General features: G+C 47.1%; 1 protein-coding gene across 6 annotated transcripts in view; it reads left to right on the top strand.

Annotated features, from left to right (window-relative positions):
• EPS8 (EGFR pathway substrate 8, signaling adaptor) overlaps positions 1–19,669 on the top strand; it is a 172,542-nt gene extending 152,873 nt beyond the window's left edge. For all 6 annotated transcript variants that reach the window (XM_077340713.1, XM_077340714.1, XM_077340715.1 and 3 more), the window contains 6 exons: positions 4,029–4,140; positions 5,759–5,896; positions 13,953–14,166; positions 14,681–14,861; positions 16,408–16,537; positions 18,229–19,669. In XM_077340713.1, the coding sequence (XP_077196828.1) occupies positions 4,029–4,140; positions 5,759–5,896; positions 13,953–14,166; positions 14,681–14,861; positions 16,408–16,537; positions 18,229–18,342 (889 nt within the window). In that variant the 3' untranslated portion in view covers positions 18,343–19,669. The remainder of the gene's footprint in view (positions 1–4,028; positions 4,141–5,758; positions 5,897–13,952; positions 14,167–14,680; positions 14,862–16,407; positions 16,538–18,228) is intronic.
• The last annotated feature ends 3,519 nt before the right edge of the window (positions 19,670–23,188 follow it).

The raw sequence follows: 23,188 nt of genomic DNA, 5'->3' as shown, positions 1-23,188 counted from the left end.
TTCTTCCAGGCTGGCTGAATTTCCTCCAGACTGGCTAGGGCTTCTGGAGGAGTAGTTTGGGGGAGAGGAAAATCATTTGGTCATGGAATTGGGGTCACTGTGGGTGGGCAGGTAGTTGCGAGTTTTCTGCAATCTGCAGGGGGTTGGACTAGATGACTCTGGAGGTCCCTTCCAACTCCATGAACCAATGCCTAACTTTGTGAAATACTGTTCAAAAGCCCCCACTCTCCACGTTGCCTGACTCACATTCAAAGATCATTCCCATGTGTTAAGCAGGAGAAGACCACCGAGGAAGAATTTTATTATATGCACATAATCATAATAAATAAATTTGGATATAAAACTGTAAAAAAAAAATTGCAGCTCAACTTTTCAGGTTCCTAACTTGCCTTATCAGGTTGGGTTTTCGTTTTCCTTTTGGGTTGTTTACCTTTCCTGCGAGAGTCATCACAACATATCTCCCCTGCCATGTTGCATCTTTTGCTGTCCTGACATTCCATCCCAGGCTGGCATACCTTACAGAGAGCTTCTCACCTGGCACAAACAGCTCGCCCACCGGTTGCAGAGACCCACCGGGTTGCCCGATAATTAGAAAGGACGCAGTTTCTCTCCCCAAGTCCCCAGTGCCCACGGGTGAGATGGATGATTCAACAAGAGCGCACAGGCGAAACTGAGATTGGCTTGAGCCATGGCTCTCCTGCTGGGCAGGACCTTCTCACCACACCAAAGTGGTGCTAATCGCTTTAAGTTATGTGCCTCTTCAAGCACCTTGACTTCAGACCTTGAAGCTGCGAACCTCATTTATCCAAATCGTGTGGGGAGCGGGTGCAGAATAGACGGAGAAAGGCACAGGACACCAATTGCCAAAGGGCTAGGAAAAAAGGGAAATGTGGAATAAAATGGGAACATTGATTCACATTGACACATGTCCACATCAGAATGGAGGGGTTGGGTGGGATATTGACTATCACAGGGAAGTCGGACCACCGGGCATTTTGGATCACTGAGGTACGCATGGTAGGCATTCTTTGGTGTCCTCCTCTTCTCTTCGAGTCAATTTGGGACAGTTCTCCACAGCTGGTCAGAAGCTAGGTAGCTACTTGAGCACCCATGCACCATGCTCAGGTAGATTCAGTCCTGAGTTATATATGCTTGTCTTCGTGCAACGTGTTGCTGTACTTTGAAGCTGCCAATCCCCCCCATGTGTTAATTTGCCACCTTTCCTTTATGCTTGTCGTATCATTTATTTATATTCCTGTCTTCTTCAAAATGACATTTAAAAAAAATCTTATCTCTGAGGGTTCGGGGCAGATCCGATTTAACATCAGAATAACAATTAAAATATAGAACCCTAAACATTATCCTGCTTGTAAATGACAGCTTCTTGCCCCCAAGGCGCTTCCAAAATGGTCAGTTTAGGGACAGTTTGAGATCTTGCATAACTCTGAAAGATAGGAACCAAAGAAGTTGAGAAGTCTAACTATTATGATTATCCTGGATGCTTTAGGCTGATCCTGCATTGAGCAAGGGGGTTAGACTGGATAGCCTGTATGGCCCCTTCCAACTCTATGACTCTAAAATGGCTGCCTCAGGAGGTGGGGAGCTCCCCCTCACTGGCGGTCTTCAAGCAGCAGCTGGACAGATCCTTCTTCTGGATGCTTTAGGCTGATACTGCACTGAGCAGGGGGTGGGACTAGATGGCCTGGATGGCCCCTTCCCACTCTAGGATGCTGAGTCTAATTCAGCATTGGAAGGGGCTGTCTAAGGAGGTGGGGAGCTCCCCCTCACTGGCGGTCTTCAAGCAGCGGCTGGACAGATCCTTCTCCTGGATGCTTTAGGCTGATCCTGCAATGAGCAAGGGGGATAGCCTGGCAATGGATAGCCTAGATTGCCCCTTCCAACTCTATGACTCTAAAATGGCTGCCTCAGGAGGTGGGGAGCTCCCCCTCACTGGCAGTCTTCAAGCAGCGGCTGGACAGATCCTTCTCCTAGATGGTTTAGGCTGATACTGAGCAGGGGTTGGGCTAGATGCATGACCCCTTCCAACTCTGTGTTTATATGAGTCTATGGATGCATTAAAATCTCAGTAGAAAATATACAAGAATGCTATCAGAGTAACACAAAATGAGCCCAGATAACAAAACCTGAGACATGTTCATCCTAAAAGGATACACTGACCTCTGCAGAAGATCCATTTTGGATCGAAACAGATCACTCTGTGTAACTCTGATAGCATCCCAGTATATTTTCTGTTGATATTTTTAATTGACCTTCAGCACTGTACAGTGACATGCATAAATATGTAATATATTTTTAGGATGATAATTGCTAGGCTTCTTAACCCCTTTGGTTCTTAGTATGTTTTACAGGCTGGGTTTGTTTCTTTTCCCTTCGTTTTCAGTAGCTTCGAAAGAGACCCAGGTAGTGGCTTTCATCCAAAGTCTCATATCTAACATGGGGAAAGGAATTTTGGGCCTGGCTTTGATAGCCTGATTGAAGTATTTTGAGTGAAATTTTAGCATACGAGTCCATTTGATCTGCTCATTGCTAATGTGTTTTGCATACTGGGTGGACATGCCCATTCCTCCAGCCCTGGAGTGCATTGCATCTGTTTCACTTAATATTTCTGGTAAGTCCTTGGAGGAGGAGTGTGTCTCATGGCTTAAGTGCCACTCAGTGCTTAGCACTCACTCAGGGCAGCTGTCCCGCCCCTGAGGGCCTCCTCCTCCAACCGGCTTGCCTGTCTGTCCAGAAGCCAGCCAATTGCCTTCCATCCCCCACCCCTGATCACCCCTCCTCCTTCCACTTCCCTCCGAGGCTTGGAGGCTACACATCCTTGCTGCGTGAGAGCTGCCCCTGCTGATGAGTTCCCTAACAGCTGCCTGCAGCCTTTCCAGGTCCTGAGAGAGGATGGAGAGCCCATCCGCAGAGTTCTTCCACCCCCCCCCCCCCCCAATCTATCACCCGTTGTATTCCTGAATGCAACAGGCTTGGCCCCTAGTTAAGCTAATAAATCTGAATAAATAAGAAGCCTGTAGTAGTGAGATATTTCCTGTTAAGGAATTTTTGATGTATCTTGAAAGTTGCACTGTTGATTAAGATTGAGATTCTTATAATGGCTTCTAACCTGTCAGGTAATGTTGGCCTACTAAAATTTAAGGATGTTATATACCTTCCCACTGTCAATCTGTTCTCCTGATCTTTATCAACTTTGTCTCAGTCAAGGGTGTCTGCCATCCTTCCCTATCAAGAAAAACTGTAGAAGGTTTGTTTTCCTCATGTTTCTTTTAGGAGGGCAGGAGGTGGAATGAATTCTATTTGAGAATGGAATTGATATCTTCTTTCTGAAATATCAGACCCCGATTTTTTGTCTGTTTTATCTTCTAAAGGAAGATCGAATCTCATTCAGTACGCTAGCATGATCTGTTCTCTCTGCTATCAGAATGATCATCATTCTTAATAAAGCCGCCTACGTTGTTAGTGAAATGTTTTGAGTGAACCTTATTCTCTCAGGAAAGGGAGGGCAGTTATGCTAGAGTTTTGGAAACGTTTTCTGGAAAGGGCAACCATTCTTGTCCCGTTGAAGAACTTTTATACATCAGTGGCAAATTGCGATGCATTTCTCTTGGATTCTGATTTAGAGCACAGAGTTGGGAAGTTTAATACCACTGCCCCACCCCCACCCCGACGGAGCTGATATAAATCCAAACCCGGTATCTGCATGCCCTTTTGCAAAACCTGTGAGACCGGCTCACCCCATAAATTCCTCCATCCCATGCTACAGCATGTGCACGTGCAAACCTTAACTTCCCCTACTCTAACAGCGAATTGCTCTGTTGTTGCCACCCCTTGCCAAGTTCCGCTGTTGTCATGGATGGCCGCTTGCCCCGTGTGGTCGTAAATCCTGGACCCATCGCCATCCCTAATTATATTTGCTGGCTGGTGGACAGCATTTGCTTCCTCCCTCCGTCTTCACCGTGCCTTTCTGCCAGCCGGGCTGAATCATGTTTAACCTGTTTGCCTTGTAGAAATTACGAAGCCCACGCAAAAGCCCAGACCAAGAAATATGCCAAAACCAAGTATGACTTTGTGGCAAGAAATCACAGCGAACTTTCGGTCATGAAGGATGACATTTTGGAGGTAATGACATGCTTGTTTGGATCCCTCCCCCCCCCCCCCCCCCCGCTTATCAGAAAACATGTTTTGAAAGCCCAGGAAAATCCTTGTTGAGTGTGATAAATCCAGTGGCATGTTTCTTTCGAAACACTCAGAAATGAGATAATGCAGCACCCAGCAGGTTAGTTTGTGTTTTGAGACTTGGTCCTATTCTGCACACATTGGTTAATGCACTTTCAAAGTGCTTTTGCAGCTGGATTTTCCTGTGCGGAACAGGACAATCTACTTCTAAAGTGCATTGAAAGTGCATTATCCAACATGTGCAGAATGGGCCCTGATGTTTTCAGATTGTAGTCCGAGCAATGTTGAGGTTCGTTGGGAGCTTGTTAGAAGTATTTTCGTGACCGGATCAACAACGGCTAGTGTGGTTCCCAAACTGCAGAAGAGTATTTGGCCTATCGATGGCCCTGTCAAGCAAGTCTGGCCATTCCCTCTTATGGACTGGTAGGGACTAAAACGCTGAAGAGGTGAGGGCTCCTTAGCTTGGAGAAACGATGACTGAGGGGTGACATGATAGAGGGAACGCAGAACAGGTGGCAGACAGCTCTGCATGTTCGGAATCCAGCATCTCCAGGTAAAAGTTTCACACAGTGAGTAATCTGCAAGACTTCTGCCTGAGATCCTGGAGAGCCACTGTTGGTCAGTTTTGGCCAGGATGAGCCAGTAGTGTGACTCAGGGCAAGGCAGCTTCTTGTGTTCAACATGTGGATACCTAACATCTATACTGGCTCTCAGCTGACTCGGGAGAGTCTCCTTGTGATCCTTTACCCTCCTTTGTCACAATGCCCTGCCCTCTGCTTACCTGAGTGGGAAATTTGATGGACTCCCTCTCAAGGATCGGCTCCGTATCTGCAACGAGGGTCAAGTAGAAACCACAGAACACATCTTATTTGAGTGCAAGCTGCATAATCATATTCACACAGGTGCGTTAGTACCAATGCTTAAAGAATGCCCTCACGACCTGAGAAAGCATCGCCTGCAGCTATTGCTATCAGATTCAAATAATTTTTTTAACCAGCAAAGTAGCAAAATTTGCATGGCTAGCTGTAAGAACTAGGAAAGACTGGGTCACTGAGGTATAGGCATTATAACCTTGCAGCTAGGTCCACAGACCTTCTTATGGTTTTTGGTTAGTAGCTTTTATGCTACATCTATTAATCTTTATATTTTAACAGTTTAAATGGTTTTATTGCTTTCATGGCTCATTTTGTTTTTGTAAAATAGTCAGCAGTATTTAATGCTTTTGAATGTTGACTTTTCTGGTGGAGAGGTTTTTAAGTTTTATTGTTGATGCATTTTTAATCTTTTTAATGTATTAGCTTCCCTTTTTACCAACTGCCACTGTATAGCAGTGCATCTAAAATTTTGGTCTAAATTAGGGGTAGTCAACCTGTGGTCCACCAGATGATCATGGACTACCATTCCCATGAGCCCCTGCCAGCAAACGCTGGCAGGGGCTCATGGGAATGGTAGTCCATGAACATCTGGAGGACCACAGGTTGACTACCCCTGGTCTAAATGACCGTTAAATAAAGATTGATTGATTGGGTCTCCTTGCAACAGCGTTTCCCTTTCACTTCAGATCCTCGATGATCGGAAGCAGTGGTGGAAAGTCCAAAACGCCAGCGGAGTTGCAGGATTCGTGCCAAACAACATCTTGGAACCTCTGAGATCTCAGGAACCCGGCTGCACGGAACCGTCCTACACGCACACAATACAGGTATCTGCAGCTCTGAAATGTGGAGGTAGGAGGGGAAGAATAAGCTTTGGTCCCAGAGCTACAAGCCAGTGCTGTTAAGAGGGACAAGAATCTGTCCCATTGGATAGAATGGAGCGGATGAGGGCACCGTCTTTCGGAACCCCTGGAAGTGAACCCCGTGGTCCAATCGTTGTGAAATTTGGATGGGGGGTTCGGGGAGAGCCTCCCAGAGCTACCCCGAAAGTTTGGAGGCTATAACTGAAACCCCTGCTCCTCTGAGTCTCGGGAAAGGCAGAAATGCTGGAATTCCCATTAAAGTCAATGGCGCCATTGACTTTAATGGGCACCGAAGCTGAACCGGTCCAGATTGGACCCCTAGTCTACGAGGAGAAGAACAGATAGGGAAGTAGTCTCAGCCAATCAGGCAAGGGAGGAGGGGAGCCAGGCAAAAAGATGAGACTCAGGAATTTCTCAAGGATCAGCCCCACTGAGGAAGAACCTCTGGCTCCTCTTGCAAAGTCTGCTGGGATTTGTCAAGAAGCAGCCAATGAGGACTCAGTCCTGGTCCACCTTTGACTCTGACATGGTATTGTGTGGATGGACAGCAGTTTGGTGCTGGGAAGTCGCAGCAGGGTTTCCGAGGCAAGAGAAGCTCAGAGGTGGTTTGCCGTTGCCGTCCTTTGTATAGCGTCCTTGTTTCCCTCTGTGGTCTCCCACCCAAGTACTAAGGGACCAAGTACAAGGGACCAAACCCTATGAAGATAGGTTGAGGGACTTGGGAATGATCAGCCTGGAGAAAAGGAGGCTGAGAGGGGACATGAGAGCCCTCTTTAAGTATTTGAAAGGTTGTCAAAGGAGGGCAGGATGCTGTTCCCATTGGCTGCAGAGGAGAGGACACGCAGTAATGGGTTTAAACTAGAAGTACAACGATATAGGCTAGATATCAGGAAAAAAATTCACAGTCAGAGTAGTTCAGCAGTGGAATAGGCTGCCTAAGGAGGTGGTGAGCTCCCCCTCACTGGCAGTCTTCAAGCAAAGGCTGGATACACACTTTTCTTGGATGCTTTAGGATGCTTTGGGCTGATCCTGCGTTGAGCAGGGGGTTGGACTAGATGGCCTGTATGGCCCCTTCCAACTCTATGATTCTATGATAATCTGGGTCATTGCAACTTAGTTTCCACAATCAGGGTAGCCCCGGCCATCCAGTTCAAGGCAGACAGTGGTTCAGCTCACAACGAATAGGGCTTTGCAGTGCCAGGGCGAAATAGACACCCTTCAGCTTTCTCTAAAAAGCCCAGCAGTCCCTGTTCCTCCCCATCCCCTGCTTGCTGGCGGTGCTCGCTTCCCAGCCTCCGTTTGAATGCCGCTGCCAATCTCCCTTCTAACATTGGCTTGTGCTTTCATTTCAATTGTCAATGCTTGTCACCCGTCGAAAGCTGTTGATGCCAAAGAGGGAGTTTGAATTGTTCAAGGTAGGATGTTTGCTTTCCGCCTGCTCCACCTGGACGTGTGCAGACTCTAGCTCCTCACCTAGTTTGCCCTTGCTCGTGTGCATGCGGATTTCTGCAGTTTTTTCACTCGGGCTGGGGATTTTCTCAGGAAACAAAATCCTTGGCCTGTAGAAGAAAGGTGTGTAGACCTCGAGTGTTATCTGAATTCTTGGTCTTTTTGGTTGGGGGGGGGGTGTTCCGTTCTGTAGTGGCTTGGCGTGCCGTGATGAAGTGTCCTCTCCTTTTCCTACACAAAAGACGTTCCAAGACAAGTTCGGATAATAAAAACACCCACTCACGCAGTTACGCTGTTGTGAGAGCTGAGTGTCTGGATGACGGGAGGCAGCTGTACCATGTAGCAGTTCTTTTAGGGTTTAGGTACGACAAACAAAGGAATCTGAATGTCAGACTCTACAATTTACAAGCCTTCCTGGTGGATGACTATATCCTATGGACCATGTGAAGCCAGGCACACGTTTCGGTTACTGCAGCTTTCCTCAGTGATTAAAACAGGTGTGGGCAAACTGTGGCCCTCCAGATGTCCATGGACGACAAGTCCCATGAGCCCCTGTCAGCATTTGCAGGGGCTCATGGGACTTGTCTTCCATGGACATCTGGAGGGCCACAGTTTGCCCACCCCTGGATTTAAAAATGCATTTAATACATATTCAGAGAGTATTTTGTATTTTTCATAGCCAGGTGTTGTTCTCTGAAATGTAAATAGGGGGAAAGAAAGCAAATCATTACAGATGAAATTTACAATGTTATACTGAAATTTTATTAAATATTTCACCCAGCCCTTCTCAACTGTTTTACCATTGAGAAACCCATGAAACATTCTTCAGGCGAAATCATCTATCTATCTGACCTCTATACCGCCCTACCCAGCAAGCTGGGGGGCGGGGGGAGTCGGCCTGAACATATATGGTCATGTTACCTGATAAATGTTTAACAAATTTAAATAATTAACTCCCACCCATTCAGAAAACCCTTCCAGGGCCGTCAAGAAACCCCAGGGTTTCATGATTGAGAAAGCCTGATTTGATCTTTTATAAGAATTAGAATTTCATTGGAATTGTGTTATGTATGTGTGTTATGTCTATTGTTATGTATATTTAACATATTTGTAACCACTGAGGAAGTCTGTAGTAGGTGAAACACATCTGATTTTATGTAGTTCATAGGACATATTCAACCACCAGGAACTTTTGACCCTTTTGACAGAAATTGGAAGATTTTGGGTGGAGTTTCTCTTCCCCCCCCCCCTTTGTTGTTTGCTGTTCGTTTTCGGATTCCGAGTTTGCTCTTCTCCTTGATTTTTATGTTCCAAGCAAGCCTCAATCCATCTCAGCCTCTCACTGAGCATTCCTCAAAAACGTCCATCATCTTTTACATTTGTTGTCCAAGAGCCCATTTGGTGCCGAGCCTGAACATAAAGCCATCAGAGGAGAATGAAAGTCTTTATTACTTTCTCTTCGTTATTCAAAAGCCAGGAGATGGCTTGAGATGTGCACAAATCACAGGATGGCTGTAAAAAGGGTGAAGCCCTTGGAAAGCTCTGAAATGATATACCCCCCCCCCCAAGAGAAATACCTCCCCAAACCCTTCAAACTGGACAGGGGGTGGGGGGGACGCCTAAATAATTTGCATCAACCCTGTGTCATTCGAGAGGAATTAGTACCGTGTCATTTGAATTAAGCGGGCTCGTTCCTCACCGATTCCAGCAATATTCTGTTTATATTCTGGGTCTCGGCCATATTAATTATTTCGTTAAACCCCAACGATGTGGACACAAATATTCCGGGCATCGCTTCCACAGTTTTTAGTAGAAGGGCTGTGTGATGACTTCTGGAAGCCGAACCTGCAATATTAAGGTATGACTACATTTTTCAGAGTCTTCTGTCTGCCCGTCCCCTAAAAATCTGTCAAAGAGCAGGGGCTGCGGGGAGGCCCACGGTGGCATTCTTGCTTATCACCACCTTCCACATCTCTGTGTGTTTATTCTTTGAAACGATCACATTCAGAGTCTATGGGGGAGGAAGGGGTGAAAGGGTGCCAATTCCATACCAGGCCTGGGAAACCCAGTGGGCACAACGGGGCAATTAAAGATTTGAGCAGGAGCAGCAGAGGCAGCCTGTCTGGCAGGCGGGTGTAAGCACAAGATGGAAACTGGGGTTGGCGTGATCCAGTCTTGCGTCGGTGTAGACCAGGGGTAGTCAAACTGCGGCCCTCCAGATGTCCATGGACTACAATTCCCAGGAGCCCCCTGCCAGCGAATGCTGGCAGGGGGCTCCTGGGAATTGTAGTCCATGGACATCTGGAGGGCCGCAGTTTGACTACCCCTGGCGTAGACCAAAGGGAATCACACTGTTGCTGCCTAGGGCAAACTGTAAATCTGTTTCCGCTCACTTTGTTTGCTGTGTGTGAAGTGATGTGTACAGTCGGAGCCTTTTAGAAACATGTGCCATGCTGATCGGTTTGAGATGACTGTTTTCTCATTCATTCATCCATTCATCCATCCATCCATCCACCCACCCACCCACCCACCCATCCAGCCATCCAGCCATTCATTGATTGATTCATTCATTGATTCATTCATTGATTGATTCATTCATTCATTCATTCATTCATTCATTCATTCATTCATTCATTCATAATTAGATTTCTATCCCGCCACTCTCAGACAAGCTGGCTGGTGGCGGCTCACAACACAGTAAAAGCATTCAAAAACCCCATAAAATACAATCTAAAACAGATAAAACTGCAAAAAGAAGGAAAAAAACCCAAGAAAGATGGTGATCACACAATCCCTCATTAGGCCCAATTTCTCGATTCGTCTGTGCCTGGCTATGTCGGTCGAGTATTAGATGTAAATCTGGGGGTAGGCATGCTTCCCAGGGGCCCGGGGCCCTCAACAGATTCATACCTGCGGAGCAAAGTGCCATATGCGGCCCGGCCCCTGCATACCTATAGGACCACCTCTCTGAATACGTCCCCAGAAGAGGCTTGTGTTCAGCCAACACAAACAGCTAGTGGTCCCCAGCCACAGAGATCGGATTCCATGTCAGGCGTAGGAAAGGATACTTCCGAAGTGAACCCAACAGCTTGCCTGTTCCCTCCACCCCAATCTGTCTTCTCCGTGGTAGACTAGAAGTTGGAGTGGAGAGACTCCAGCCTTTCCAAGGCTCAGCAAGACCAGGAAATTAGCCTTCCCTTCTCATCCTCATGCCCTAAGAGGAAGCAAGATGAAGAAGCAGGAGCTGAGTGCCAATATCTCAGTCGGGATTCTTGTGCTTTGGCCCCAAGTTTACGCCAAGCCCTTCCTTCTCCGGGATGAATGATTGACTCATGGAGACTCATGGCTGTTGAGAGTAAAGACCTATGTTGGGCTCCTTCTTAAAATGCCCCACCCCTTTGAAAGTGCTGGCCGTGTCCTCTTGCGGGATACATCACACAAGCAATATTCTCTGTCCAAGGAAGATGGTAAAGGCATCTTGAGTCATATTTCATGACTGTGTACTCCTTGGGTTTCAAGTCATGAAAGAGGCAAGGGTGCCAGTGCGGTCACCGTGGGTGATCCAACGAATGTCAGGTGCAAACTCAGCCTGTTCGCCACCACTCAAGCGCTGGCCAATAGGAGGAACTTGCAGAGAAGGCAAACCAAGGAATCTTCACGCACCGGTCGATCACAAGTGGCGAGGGAAAATTTCTGAGCACTTAGGTCAAGCTTGATCTAATACTTGTAACTCCCGGTTCACCTTCACGGTTGCCTTTCCTCTTCACTTTTTGCCTGAACCGGCTGGATCCAAATTGGGTAGGATCCAAGAAACGGTTTATTATATTTCCTTGTTGTCCTTTAACATGAAAAAAAATATGGAAGTTTATTTTTAAAGGACTGTTTGTTTTTCCAGAGACTTTTGGCGATTGCTTGCACGCAAATAGTTAGTGCCCAGTTCGCTCTCTGCTCTCTTGGGCATTACGTTCTCTTTGCATTCCTCCAAATTGGCTCACGAGGCCTTCCCAGAGTCTCTTTATTTAGCAATTTGCTGCAAGCGTCTTTCTCCGCAGGGTGCGGATTCTCTCTTTCGCACACATTTCTCGTGCCCAGACCTCCTGCCAGCTTCTCAGAGCCTATGCGAGCATCCGCTGCCAAATGGCCTCTTTTTCTGGGCTGCCTGGGAAATGTGCTCAGAGAGAGGGACGGGACTGGGAGAGGGGCTCACTTGGCAGGCACCAAAACTGCTCTTGAGTCTTCGCAGCTCCGATAGAACAGTATTGCCGGGATACGGGCAAAGTGCCCCCTCACCCTCGGAAATAAGCACGGGAAGGTCATGTCCCAAGTGCTTCATTTCTCTTCCGTTTTCGACTGATAGCTCAGATATGACTCCTGAAGACAGAGTGAGCAGTGTGTTCTCTTGAGCTGTGTTTCCTAGACTGTGGGTCTCATCCTCTTGCACTGGGTATGCCATTACATGCCAACAATGCCCTCTACAATGATCTCTACATGGAGCAAATGGGTCAGACCCCCCCGCAAAGGAATAATGGTCACAAATTTGACATCATGAATCGCAGAACTGAGAAACCTGTAGGAGAACACTTTAATCTTCCACTCGATGGGGGACCTCAAAGTAGCTGTTTTATTGCAAAAGAATTTCAGACTAGAATGGGAGGTTGCTGAGTTACAACACTCAGGGCAAATGGAAACCTCCAGGGCTCAACAGAGATATCAGTTGCTTTTCTCACCACCCGTGCTAATGTCGTTCAGATCTTGCATCTGTTTGTAAGCTTTTTTATTACTGTGTGTATGCTAATCTGCTCCTATACACAGGACTTACTGATTGCCTGAACCCAATCTTATTTATTGCTCAGCTATATTTATTGCTCAGTTACTTATGCATCTTAAATTTTGCTCAGTTATTTATGCCCTCCTTGGCAACACTCTCTCACCCTCTTCTATATATCTGAAGAAGTGAGCTTACAACATGAAAGCTGCTACCCGGAATAAAACTCCAGGGGTCTTAAAGGCATCACTGGACTCAGTCTTTGTTCTACTGCTTCAGACCAGGATGGTCCCCCGCTGAATCTATTAAAATCCCAAAATTCGTCCTGGAGCAATGTCATCTTAACCATAGGCAGTGCTGTTTCATATAAATGCATTTGTGTGGTATTAAAAGCATAGAAATAGATGAGGGATTGCTATTATCAAGAGCCAATTAATAGTACTTAAATAATGGGAGACTGCCAGCTAGTTGGAAGTTCCACTGTTGTTTTTCACAGACTCGTTTAATTTGATTTTGCTTCATTTCTCCCCCCCCCCTCATAGCAATTACTGGGAGAACTCTCTGAGGTAATGCAAGTATCTGTCATGCGTAACGTGCTTTTATGGAATGGTGTGTTGCAAAACTTTTTTCTGGGCTATCTGTAAAGTATTCCCCACTTACCAAAAGCCGTTCACTCCCTCGCCCCCTTCCTACAATTTCTCAGCTTCCGTTTTTGTAGAATGCTATATTAATCTGCACAGCCAATCAGATCTCTGATGCAATAGGCAATCCGAAGCCCTAATGGACAGGAGCCCACCAGTGGGCACCATGTTGGAGACATGGTTGTCGTTTGGAGGAGGGCAGGGAGCAGTTCCTGTTGGCAGCATAGAGGAGATCCCGCAGTAATGGGTTTGGATACAGGCATGCTTGACATAGGTGGTCCTATTAATAGATCAGCAAAACAGCAAAACAAGAACTCAGGGCAGGGGAGGCAATCCCAGTAATGTATACCGGGTAGATATTGAGCAGAAATTTCACAGAGTAGTTCAGTAGTGGAATCGGCTGCCTGAGGGGGTGAGCTCCCCTTCACTGGCTGTCTTTAAGCAGTGGCTGGACAGATCCTTCTCCTGGATGCTTTAGGCTGATTCTGCATTGAGCAGGGCGTGGGACTAGATGGCTTGTCTGGCCCCTTCAAACTCTGTGATTCTAAAATGGCTGCCTAAGGAGGTGGTGAGCTCTCCCTCACTGGTGGTCTTCAAGCACTGGCTGGACAGATGCTTACCATAGATGCTTTTGGCTGATCCTGTATTGAGCAGAGAGTTGGACTAGATGGGCCGGATGGCCACTTCCAACTCTATGATTCTATGTTTTATAGCCAGACTTGGGAAACAATGCATTAAAAATAACATTCAGGGCTTTTTTGTACTTTTTAAAAAGGAAACACTAATGATTTGATACAATAAAAGCAGAGTCCAGTAGGACCTTTAAGACCAACAAAGATTTATTCAAGGCGTGAGCTTCCGAGTGCTTGAATAAATCTTGAATTAATCTTTGTTGGTCTTAAAGGTCCTACTGGACTCTGATTTTATTGTGCTACTTGAGACCCACATGGCTACCCATTTGAATCTATAATTGTTTGATAGTTTGAGTTTCTCTCTGTGGCGATGTCTGTATCCCTGTCAATGCCTTTGGGCCACACTCTGCACTGTTGACGTGTTAAGAACAACAACAAAAAAGAGCACCGTCTGGCGAGAGGTTTAGTCTCCCCGAAACCTTGGAGAACTCCTCAGCTGTGCAAACACTTGACGTCTCTTTCCACACCTGCAGAAACAAAGGACGGACTTCATTCCAAAGCAACCAGACTACACGCCTGTTGCTCCGTCACCGCCTCAGACGCCAATTCCCGTCCCTCTGCCTCCCAGCGTGCCAGCCCCCATCCCCGTTCCGGTGCCAAAGGTCCCCGGAGCCATCAGCCGCCAGAGCAGCACTTCCAGCGACAGCGGGCGAGACTCCCAAAGGCAAAAACCGCCGCCCATTGACCGTAAGTCTCAGTTTCCCTTTCTTTTTTATCATGGGAAAAAAAAATTCCTAACATCTAGACACATAATTTAAATCCATGACTGCGAGTCCTCTCCTCTGCTGCCAACAGGAACCAGTTTGGTGTAGTGGTTAGGAGTGCGGAATTCTAATCTGGCATGCCGGGTTCGATTCTGCGCTCCCCCACATGCAGCCAGCTGGGTGACCTTGGGCTCGCCACAGCACTGATAAAACTGTTCTGACCGAGCAGTGATATCAGGGCTCTCTCAGCCTCACCCACCCCACAGGGTGTCTGTTGTGGGGAGAGGAAAGGGAAGGCGACTGTAAGCCGCTTTGAGCCTCCTTCGGGTAGGGAAAAGCGGCATATAAGAACCAACTCTTCTTCTTCTTCTTCTTCTTCTTCCCTGCCCTCCTTCAAGTGACAACCTTTCAAAAGAACTAACTACAAATCTTCAAATCACTCCTTTAAAGCAGTGTTGTGTTCTGAGCAGCCCATTTCTTCCTCTCTCTTCTTTTAGGGAGGAAATCTCAAATGGAGGAAGTCCAGGACGAGCTCATCCACCGGCTCACCATTGGCCGGAGTGCGGCCCAAAAGAAGTTCCACGTGCCACGCTCTAACGCCCCAGTCGTCAACATCAACTACGACTCCTCCCCTGAAGACGTGAAGATGTGGCTGCAGGCCAAAGGCTTCAACCCCGTGTAAGTCTGAAGGAGCGAAAGATGGATGTAGGTCCGGAGGTTAAGCGGCCAGCAGGGATCTGTCTGCCTGTGAGCATCCTGCAGCTGGATGAAGGATCACGGCAAATACGTGGCCAAAGCCAGATGTAGAATCCTTTCTAGATCTAAAAGGATTCCTTAGTGGGGCATTGCAGGTTTTCTTCTGGCATTCGTATTCTTTTTTCCCCTGCTGCATCATGTCTGTATAGTTTTATTCCGAACCCTCGTCGACATCTTGGGAACTCTGAAACGCGACACTCGCCAAATGCAATTTTTGAAGGCGCAAGGCAAACATCCAGAAGCGCCCTCTCCCCCAATCTGCGGGATTTTTGCAGGGGTTAAATAGGAAAGGCAATCAGAAATGTTTTAATGATTTAAGGCAGCCTCTCTCAACTTTTTCACCACTCAGAACCTCTGAAACATTCTTCAGGCTTTGAGGAACCCCAAAAGTGGCATGATCATGCAGAATACGGTTGAGAAGCAAAGCTGTGGACACGCCCACCCAAGGGCCCTTCCCCTTACCAACCTCTCCAGGCCCATCATTGGCGAATTTGGGAGGGAGGGACAGGTCGACAGGACCATCTATGGAGATATCAACCAATAAAGGTTTAACAAATTTCAACAAATAGGTAATAAAATTAATGAACTCCCACCTATTAAGTAACCCTTGTAGGACTGTTAAGAAACTCGAGGGTTACCTGAAACCCAGGTTGAGAAGGCCTGATTTAAAGAGGCTGAAACTTCACTTTCAGTCAATCACAGTGAGATGGAGATTGCAATATTAAAGCTGCCATTTTGACCCCTGTTCCTCTTCCTCCATAGTGTTTGACACAAACTGGTTCTTCCTTGAAAGATGTCTGAGTCTGGCACCCCAGAATCACTGCTCCCCATAGTTTGTAAAAGAGTAGGAACAATTGCTGTGCTGGCTCCAAAGAAAGGCAAAAAGCCTGCATAGTCGTGTGTGTCAAACAAGGATATGGGAGAATCTGATTCAAATCCCTGCTCTGGGCATGGGAACGTGATGGGTGACGCACGCTCTCAGCCTAACCTCCCTCGCAGGGCTGTTGTAAAGACAAAATGGGGAAGGGGATAATTTTGTAAGCTGCTTTGGGTCCCCATTGGGGAGAAAAAGGGGGGCCTGTATGAAGCAAATACAAATGTGTTTGGGGAGGAAATACTCCGGTAATTACTGATTGCAAAGCCATCTTTTGATTTGCTCATAAAGGTGTGGGGGGCGGGGGTGTTGGTATTTTTAAATAAATGTCCAGAAACAAGGGCACAACTTGGATAATTTCCTTCCTATCAGTTTCACTCCAGGTTAGCCAATAAAAGATGTTATGTGAACTATTATTTATTGGTTCTTTAGACACATTTACACCCCATCAAACCTACAGGTGCATAAATCTGATCTATTTTTAAAAGCATTAATTTGGCGTGTGTAATGCAGATGAGACATTGCTTTCTTTACCAGGTGACGAATTTTACATCTTCTGTGCTGCTCCTTAAAACTTACTTGTTCTCGTTTCAGGACTGTCAACAGCCTCGGTGTTCTGACCGGCGCTCAGCTCTTCTCCCTCAACAAAGATGAACTCAAAACGGTGTGTCCGGAAGGTGCTCGTGTCTACAGCCAAGTCACTGTTCAGAAAGCAGCTCTGGAGGTCAGTTCCTAATTAGACCTCTCCTGGAATTGCTGCCCGTCAATCTCTGTAGTCTCTGCTGTCGAGACTAGGCATGTGCAATTCATTTCTGATTTTCATTTCTGAAAAGCACCCAAATCAATCTTGATTCAGACACTTTTTGGACAAATCCTGTGCGAATCGCACTTCCCCTGAAGTTCAGCTACCCGAATCAGCCTTGGCCAAATAGCCGAACCGTGATTCTGGTGCGATTCGGACATGGTTTAAAGTTCAAAGGGACCTATTTATTTATTTATTTATTTTGCACATGCCTAGATGGGACCCCTGGATGCAAACAACCACATCCATCCTTTTCACTAGTCTTATAATGCCCTTTCAGCTCTCCCGAGGACTGACTGTTCCCAGGACAGTTGTCATTCTGACATAAGTTGGAACCACAAATTTGAAAGAGACAAAAGCCTCTTTTCCCATAATTAAAGAACCTTCTTATGCAACCCTCAAAGCCAAAGCCAATTAGCTTATGGGGTAATGCTTGTTGATCAGATTAAAATGGGAAGCATCGTGCTTAATTGTGTAATTAAATACACATTTTCGAGCCGTGATCCCTCCTTGCAACTCAGCTGAATTTCATGCTACCATCTCTGCTAAAGGCCTCATTCTCTTAGCGAAGCGAAGCAAAATCAGGCACAGACTGCTGGTCCGATCCATCAGGGCTCTTCTGACATTCTCATGAAACCCTCAGCCTCCAGAGGAACTGGTTGGCCACTGTGTGAGACTAGGTGGGGTATAGGTCTGATTCAGCAGGGCTCTTCTGATATTCTCTGAAAGGCCTCAGCCTCTATGCACTTTGGCTCTCCAGAAGAATTGGTTGGCCACTGTGTGAGACAGAATGGTGGACTAGGTGTGCTATAGGTTTGATCCAGTAGGGCTCTTCTGATGTTCTCATGAAGGCCTTGGCCTCTGTGCTCTGCTGTTGGCCCTCCAGAGGACCTGGTTGACTACTGCGTGAGACAGGATGCTGGACTAGATTGACCACTTGTATGATCCAGCTGGGCTCGACATTCTTATTTATTTAACTGGCTTCTGCTTTGTGCATATCACAGCTGCACGTCCATGCGCAATAGTCACAACTCCTTTGCTCAGACAGAACAACTAGCTCGTGATAGCATGTGCTTGGCAGACTCCTGGTAGTCACAAACATAACTTTGGAAAAGGGATGAAGGAGAAAGGCCACCTTCTCAAAGGCCACCTTCTCCAGAAGCCCAGACACCAAGAAAACAGTACAACACTGCCCCTTACTCTCAGCCTGGCTTACCTTCCAGAGTAAACGGAGGAGGGGAGAATGGTATTTTAACCTGCTTTGAGTCTCAATGGGGGAAGAAAAGCAGGATTTAAATAAATAACTGTAATACGAATGGCAGACTAGATGGAGCAGACCCTATTTTGAGAGTCTGCTGTTTAATGTTGCTCAAACCCAGACCTTCGCAGCACTCTTAACTCCTGAATGCAGCTTAATTTTGGTGCAATCCCATGGAATTCAGTGCAATCCCATGGAACATCATCCCAGCTTAAGAGGGGCTGGTGTAACTCTGCCATGGACTGTGAATGTTTCAGTGTTGTGTGATGCATTATTTGGGGAGCCATTGAAGTCTTCCCTCAGCAGATTCCACTAGTGTGAAAAATATTAACAGTCTTCCCCCACAATTTCCTAGGCTACTAGCGGAAGTTCAGAACTGCAGGAGATCATGCGAAGGCGGCAGGAGAAGCTGAGCGCAGCAGCCACGGACTCCGGAGTCGAGTCTTTCGACGAGAGCAGCAGTCATTAAGCATCTTTTGCTATTAACTTCTTCCTTTTTTTTCTGTCGTCGCTGTAAAGAAGAAAAACCGGAAAGAGTTCTGTTGTCCTCGCCTCTTCTTCGTCCTGCTTTGTCCTAGGGAGCCACGCGAAAAGGGAGAAGTCCGGTTTCCTATTTTTGTAGACGACGCTCAATGCCATAAATGAAGCATGTGGTTGAGAAGGGGGTGGGGGGAGAGGCATGCCGCTGCACCCCCTTCCATTTCAAGGTCCACGTCAAGGAAGTTCTCCCTTCGGGTGTCCTTAACCAACACTCGTAAGGATGGGTTTGTGGTACCGATCATTTCACGCTTCTTACTGTCCGCCCGTCCTCCATTTTGTTTTTAGGCGGCAAGCAAAATCATGCCGCTTTCCGTGGAAAGCAGAGCCCCTAGAGAAAGCTTCTCGAGTCTGGAATGAAGGCCTGATCCAGAGGCAGTTAAGCTTTTAAAAATCTCCTTCCAGCGCTGTGCCGCCTGGAAATCACCGAGATTCAAAAGGCGCTGTTCGAGCAGGGCCTTACCTTGTATTCCTTCTATCCCTCTAGACGTGTTCCCCCGGGCCTCTTTCCTTCCTCACCCCTACGATGTCTCGATTTACCGAAAAGTTCCGAACGCCGTCAAGCTGACGTTAAAAGTGTCCTGGCGGCGGCAGCTCTAATCTTACAAGCACAGACCCCTACTCCTCTCGGGAGATGGTTTCTTAACGGAAATGTAGATAGCGAAATAATTTATTCTGGGTTTCGTTTTTTTATTGCCGTCTCGGCGGGCTTAAGCGGTCGGCGATCAAGGCACCAGTAGGGGACAGCACAAAGGGGGCTTGGGTTTTAAAAGGGGAGTGCAGTTCGCCCGGTCTGTTGGTGCCAGCATGGTGGTTTCACAGTATTATTTTATTTTTTTAGAAGGAGCATTGCTTGAGCTGCACAAGGCCAAAACAAAACGAATCCCAGGGGGGTTGGGTTTTTTGGTGTGTTTTTTTTTGCAAGAGTTGAAATAGGAAAGGCGATCGTAAAAGTGGTTGAAGAGCCTGCATTAGGCATAAGCCTTCTAAAATACGGCCAATCCTGATGTATAGATATATCTATCTTCCAGTAAATGAGATTTTTTTTGAAGCGGGGGGGAGGATGAACCTCAGTGACTTATTTTTTCCTTCCTTCTAAAAAAGAAAAGAAAAAACAAAGAAAGCTCTGTTCTGTCACTTATATATAAAGGCATCCAAAACCCATCATGTCATTCTAGAAGAAATTAATCATCTAGTTTTATTAATTTTCATGGTGCCTTTTTCACATGATTCAGCTGCAATAAACACTATTTGATGTATGTGAAATGGTTGCGTCGTCTATCACAATGGAACGACGAAGATGATCTGGGGCCAAGGGACCAAGCCCTATGAAGATAGGTTGAGGGACTTGGGAATGTTCAGCCTGGAGAAAAGGAGGTTGAGAGGGGACATGATAGCCCTCTTTAAGTATATTAAAGGTTGTCACTTGGAGGAGGGCAGGATGCTGTTTCTGCTGGCTGCAGAGGAGAGGACACGCAGTAATGGGTTTAAACTACAAGTACAACGATATAGGCTAGATATCAGGAAAAAGTTTTTCACAGTCAGAGTAGTTCAGCAGTGGAATAGGCTGCCTAAGGAGGTGGTGAGCGCCCCCTCACTGGAAGTCTTCAAGCAAAGGTTGGATACACACTTTTCTTGGATGCTTTAGGATGTTTAGGGCTAATCCTGCGTTGAGCAGGGGGTTGGACTAGATGGCCTGTATGGCCCCTTCCAGCTCTATGATTCTATGATTCTAACGTGGGCCAAGCCAAAGAGGGGAGGGTCTTTCTTTCGTCTCCGGATGACCGTTCTGCTTGAGAGATCGAGTGGGAGCGATAGTTTTCCCACCACGGGTGCCCATCGGGGGAGGAACACTCACTCCCTTCCCAAAAATACCCCCCAAAATTTACTACTGTAAAGGTTGCAAGCAGTCAAATTGAGTGGGTTCAGAGGAGAGCGATGAGGATGATCTGGGGCCTAGGGGCCAAGCCCTCTGAGGAAAGGCCGGGGGACTTGGGGATGTCCAGCTTGAAGAAGAAGAGGTTGAGAGGGGACAGTATTACTCACTTCAAGTATTTGACAGGTTGTCACTTGGAGCAGGGTAGAGAAAGGTTCCTATTGGCAGCAGAGGATAGGGCTTTAAACTACACGTAGAATAATATCGGCGAAATATCGGACATGGGGGAATTCACAGTCAGAGTAGTTCAGCAGTGGAATGGGCTGCTTCAGGAGGTGGTGAGCTCCCCTTCACTGGCAGTCTTCAAGCAGTGGCTGGACAGATCCTTCTCCTGGATGCTTGAGGCTCGTCCTGCATTGAGCAGGGGGTGGACTAGATGGCCTGTTTGGTCCCTTCCAACTCTAGGGATTCTAAGTGATGCGCAATCGCAATGAATGCACCTGGCTGACCCTCTCAGAATTATTTCTCCAGAGACTCCAAATCAGACCACTGCTCTCTCCAGGTCAGTATCCCGTCCTCTGATCAGCAGCCCTTTTCTGGGATGTCTCTTTGCACTGCTACTATTTATTATCATTTGTTAGATTTGTAGACCGACACTCTAATCGGCTTGGGATGGTGCATAACATTTTAACATTCTCCATCAATATAAACTCTGATAAAACGATGCCTTGAATAAATCCTTGTTGGTCTCAAAGTTGCTATTGGACTCTACTATCCTAGCAACTAGGCGTACGTGACAAAAAAAGGTATTTCAGCGGTTCAGCCGAAATGGCTGGACTAAACCTGGGGAACTTGGTAGGCGTTTTTGAGATGGGGGATTGTTCAGACACGATCCTCCATGTGCGTTTGAAGGAAGGCTGCACCATATCGGAATTACAAAACTGTCTTATGCTGATTGCTGGCCCATCTAGCCCAATACAAGACACGCTGCCCGGAGCCATGAGCAGGGAAAGGCCTTTTCTGCTACCTGATCTTTCAGTTGGAGATAGCGGGGCTCGAACTGGGGATTTTGCGCTTGCAGAATGTTTGGTTTGCCACTGACTTACCCCTTAGGTGATAATCTTGCTTGCATTGAGAGCCAGTTTGGTGTAGTGGTTAGGAGTGCGGTCTTCTAATCTGGCAAGCCAGGTTCGATTCTGCGCTCCCCCCACATGCAGCCAGCTGGGTGACCTTGGGCTCTTCACAGCACTGATAAAACTGTTCTGACCGAGCAGTGATATCAGGGCTCTCTCAGCCTCACCCACCTCACAGGGTGTCTGTTGTGGGGAGAGGAAAGGGAAGGCGAATGTAAGCCGCTTTGAGCCTCTTTCGGGTAGGGAAAAGCGGCATATAAGAACCAACTCTTCTTCTTCTTCTTCTCTTCTTCATTGGCTCTGGAAAGGAATCCTCAAGTTTTGTTGTGGTGGGAATGTGGTGCCAAGCAAATAACGAGCGAGTGCAGATCTGGCAGAGGCTCATGGGAATTGTAGTCCATGGACATCTGGAGGACCACAGGTTGACTAGCCCCGGAACTAGAGCATTGTTGGCAGCAAGAGATTTCCCACTGTGTGTGGGGATGGAAGGGTCATAGATTCTGGCGGGAAGGCTGCTTGCAGAATTTGCTCAAAAGCTCATAACTCTTCATCGGGGCTAGGGCTGGGGGCAGGTCAGAACATGGGACTTGGGGCCAGGGTCCCAACACCAAAACGCAAGGACTTGGGACAGTTGCAGTGGCTCAGTTGTAGAACTCATCCTTGGCGTGCGGAAGGTCCCCGGTTCAAGCCTTGGTATCTCCAGGTAAAAGAACCAGGTAGGAGGTGATGGGAAAGACCTTGTCTTGAGGCTTCGGAAAGTAGCTGCCAGTTTGAGTAGATAATACGGACCTTGATGGACCAAGAGCCAGTTTGGTGTAGTGGTTAGGAGTGCGGACCTCTAATCTGGTGTGCTGGGTTTGATTCCCCATTCCTCCTCCACATGCAACCAGCTGGATGACCTTGGGCTCAACACAGCACTGATAAAGCTGTTCTGACCGAGCAGTGATATCAGGGCTCTCTCAGCCTCACCTCCCTCACAGGGTGTCTGTTGTGGGGAGAGGAAAGGGAAGGCGACTGTAAGCTGCTTTGAGCCTCCTTCAGGTAGAGAAAAGTGGCATATAAGACCTCTTCTTGTTGTTCATATGGAATGTGTAGTGTAGTTGGAAGACCTGGAGATTCTCTGGCAGCCAGCCAAGGGGCATTTGGAGGTGGATTGCCCTTGTCTGCCTTTGCGTCATGACTCCTAGGGCTTCTTGGAGTTTCCCCCCACTCCTTGGAGGTCTCCCATCCATATCCTGACCTGGCTCAGCCCTGCTTAGCTTCCAAGATCTGATTCAATATAAGGCAGCTTCACGCATCCAGGAGCTCTTTTCTGCCCAAGTTGGAAGTGATACATGGTGATATTTGAGCAGGGGTCTGTACTGAGAACTGAGCTTCCCTGGACTGTGCTTATGCCCCGGGGAGTATGAATGGTCACTATTTGTTCAACGTACCTGCAAATACACCAGTATCTGTAGAAGGCCCTAATGTCCTTTCAATTTTCACATACCCCTGAATGTGCACTTCAGTTGTCAGGTAGCTTCTCCCACAATGCAAATATCACACACACACACACACACACACACACACACACACGTTTTTTAAAAGATATACAGTTCATAAAGCATTTGAGCAACCTCAGGCTAGATGAATGACTTGGCATGCATCTCTTTTTTCTGTTCCTTTATCTCCTCCTGTTGAACCCAGAATTTTCCTTAACCAAGGGCTTGGATGCAGTGAGCGTATGTGTGTTATTTTCAGAACACGAAGCTCCTTCTCTTTGCACGTAC

The sequence above is a fragment of the Paroedura picta genome, chromosome 5, assembly GCF_049243985.1.
Source record: "Paroedura picta isolate Pp20150507F chromosome 5, Ppicta_v3.0, whole genome shotgun sequence".
Classification (NCBI taxonomy): Eukaryota; Metazoa; Chordata; class Lepidosauria; order Squamata; family Gekkonidae; genus Paroedura; species Paroedura picta.
The sequence above is the reverse complement of the archived record's forward strand: the minus strand, read 5'-3'. Positions and strand labels throughout refer to the sequence as shown.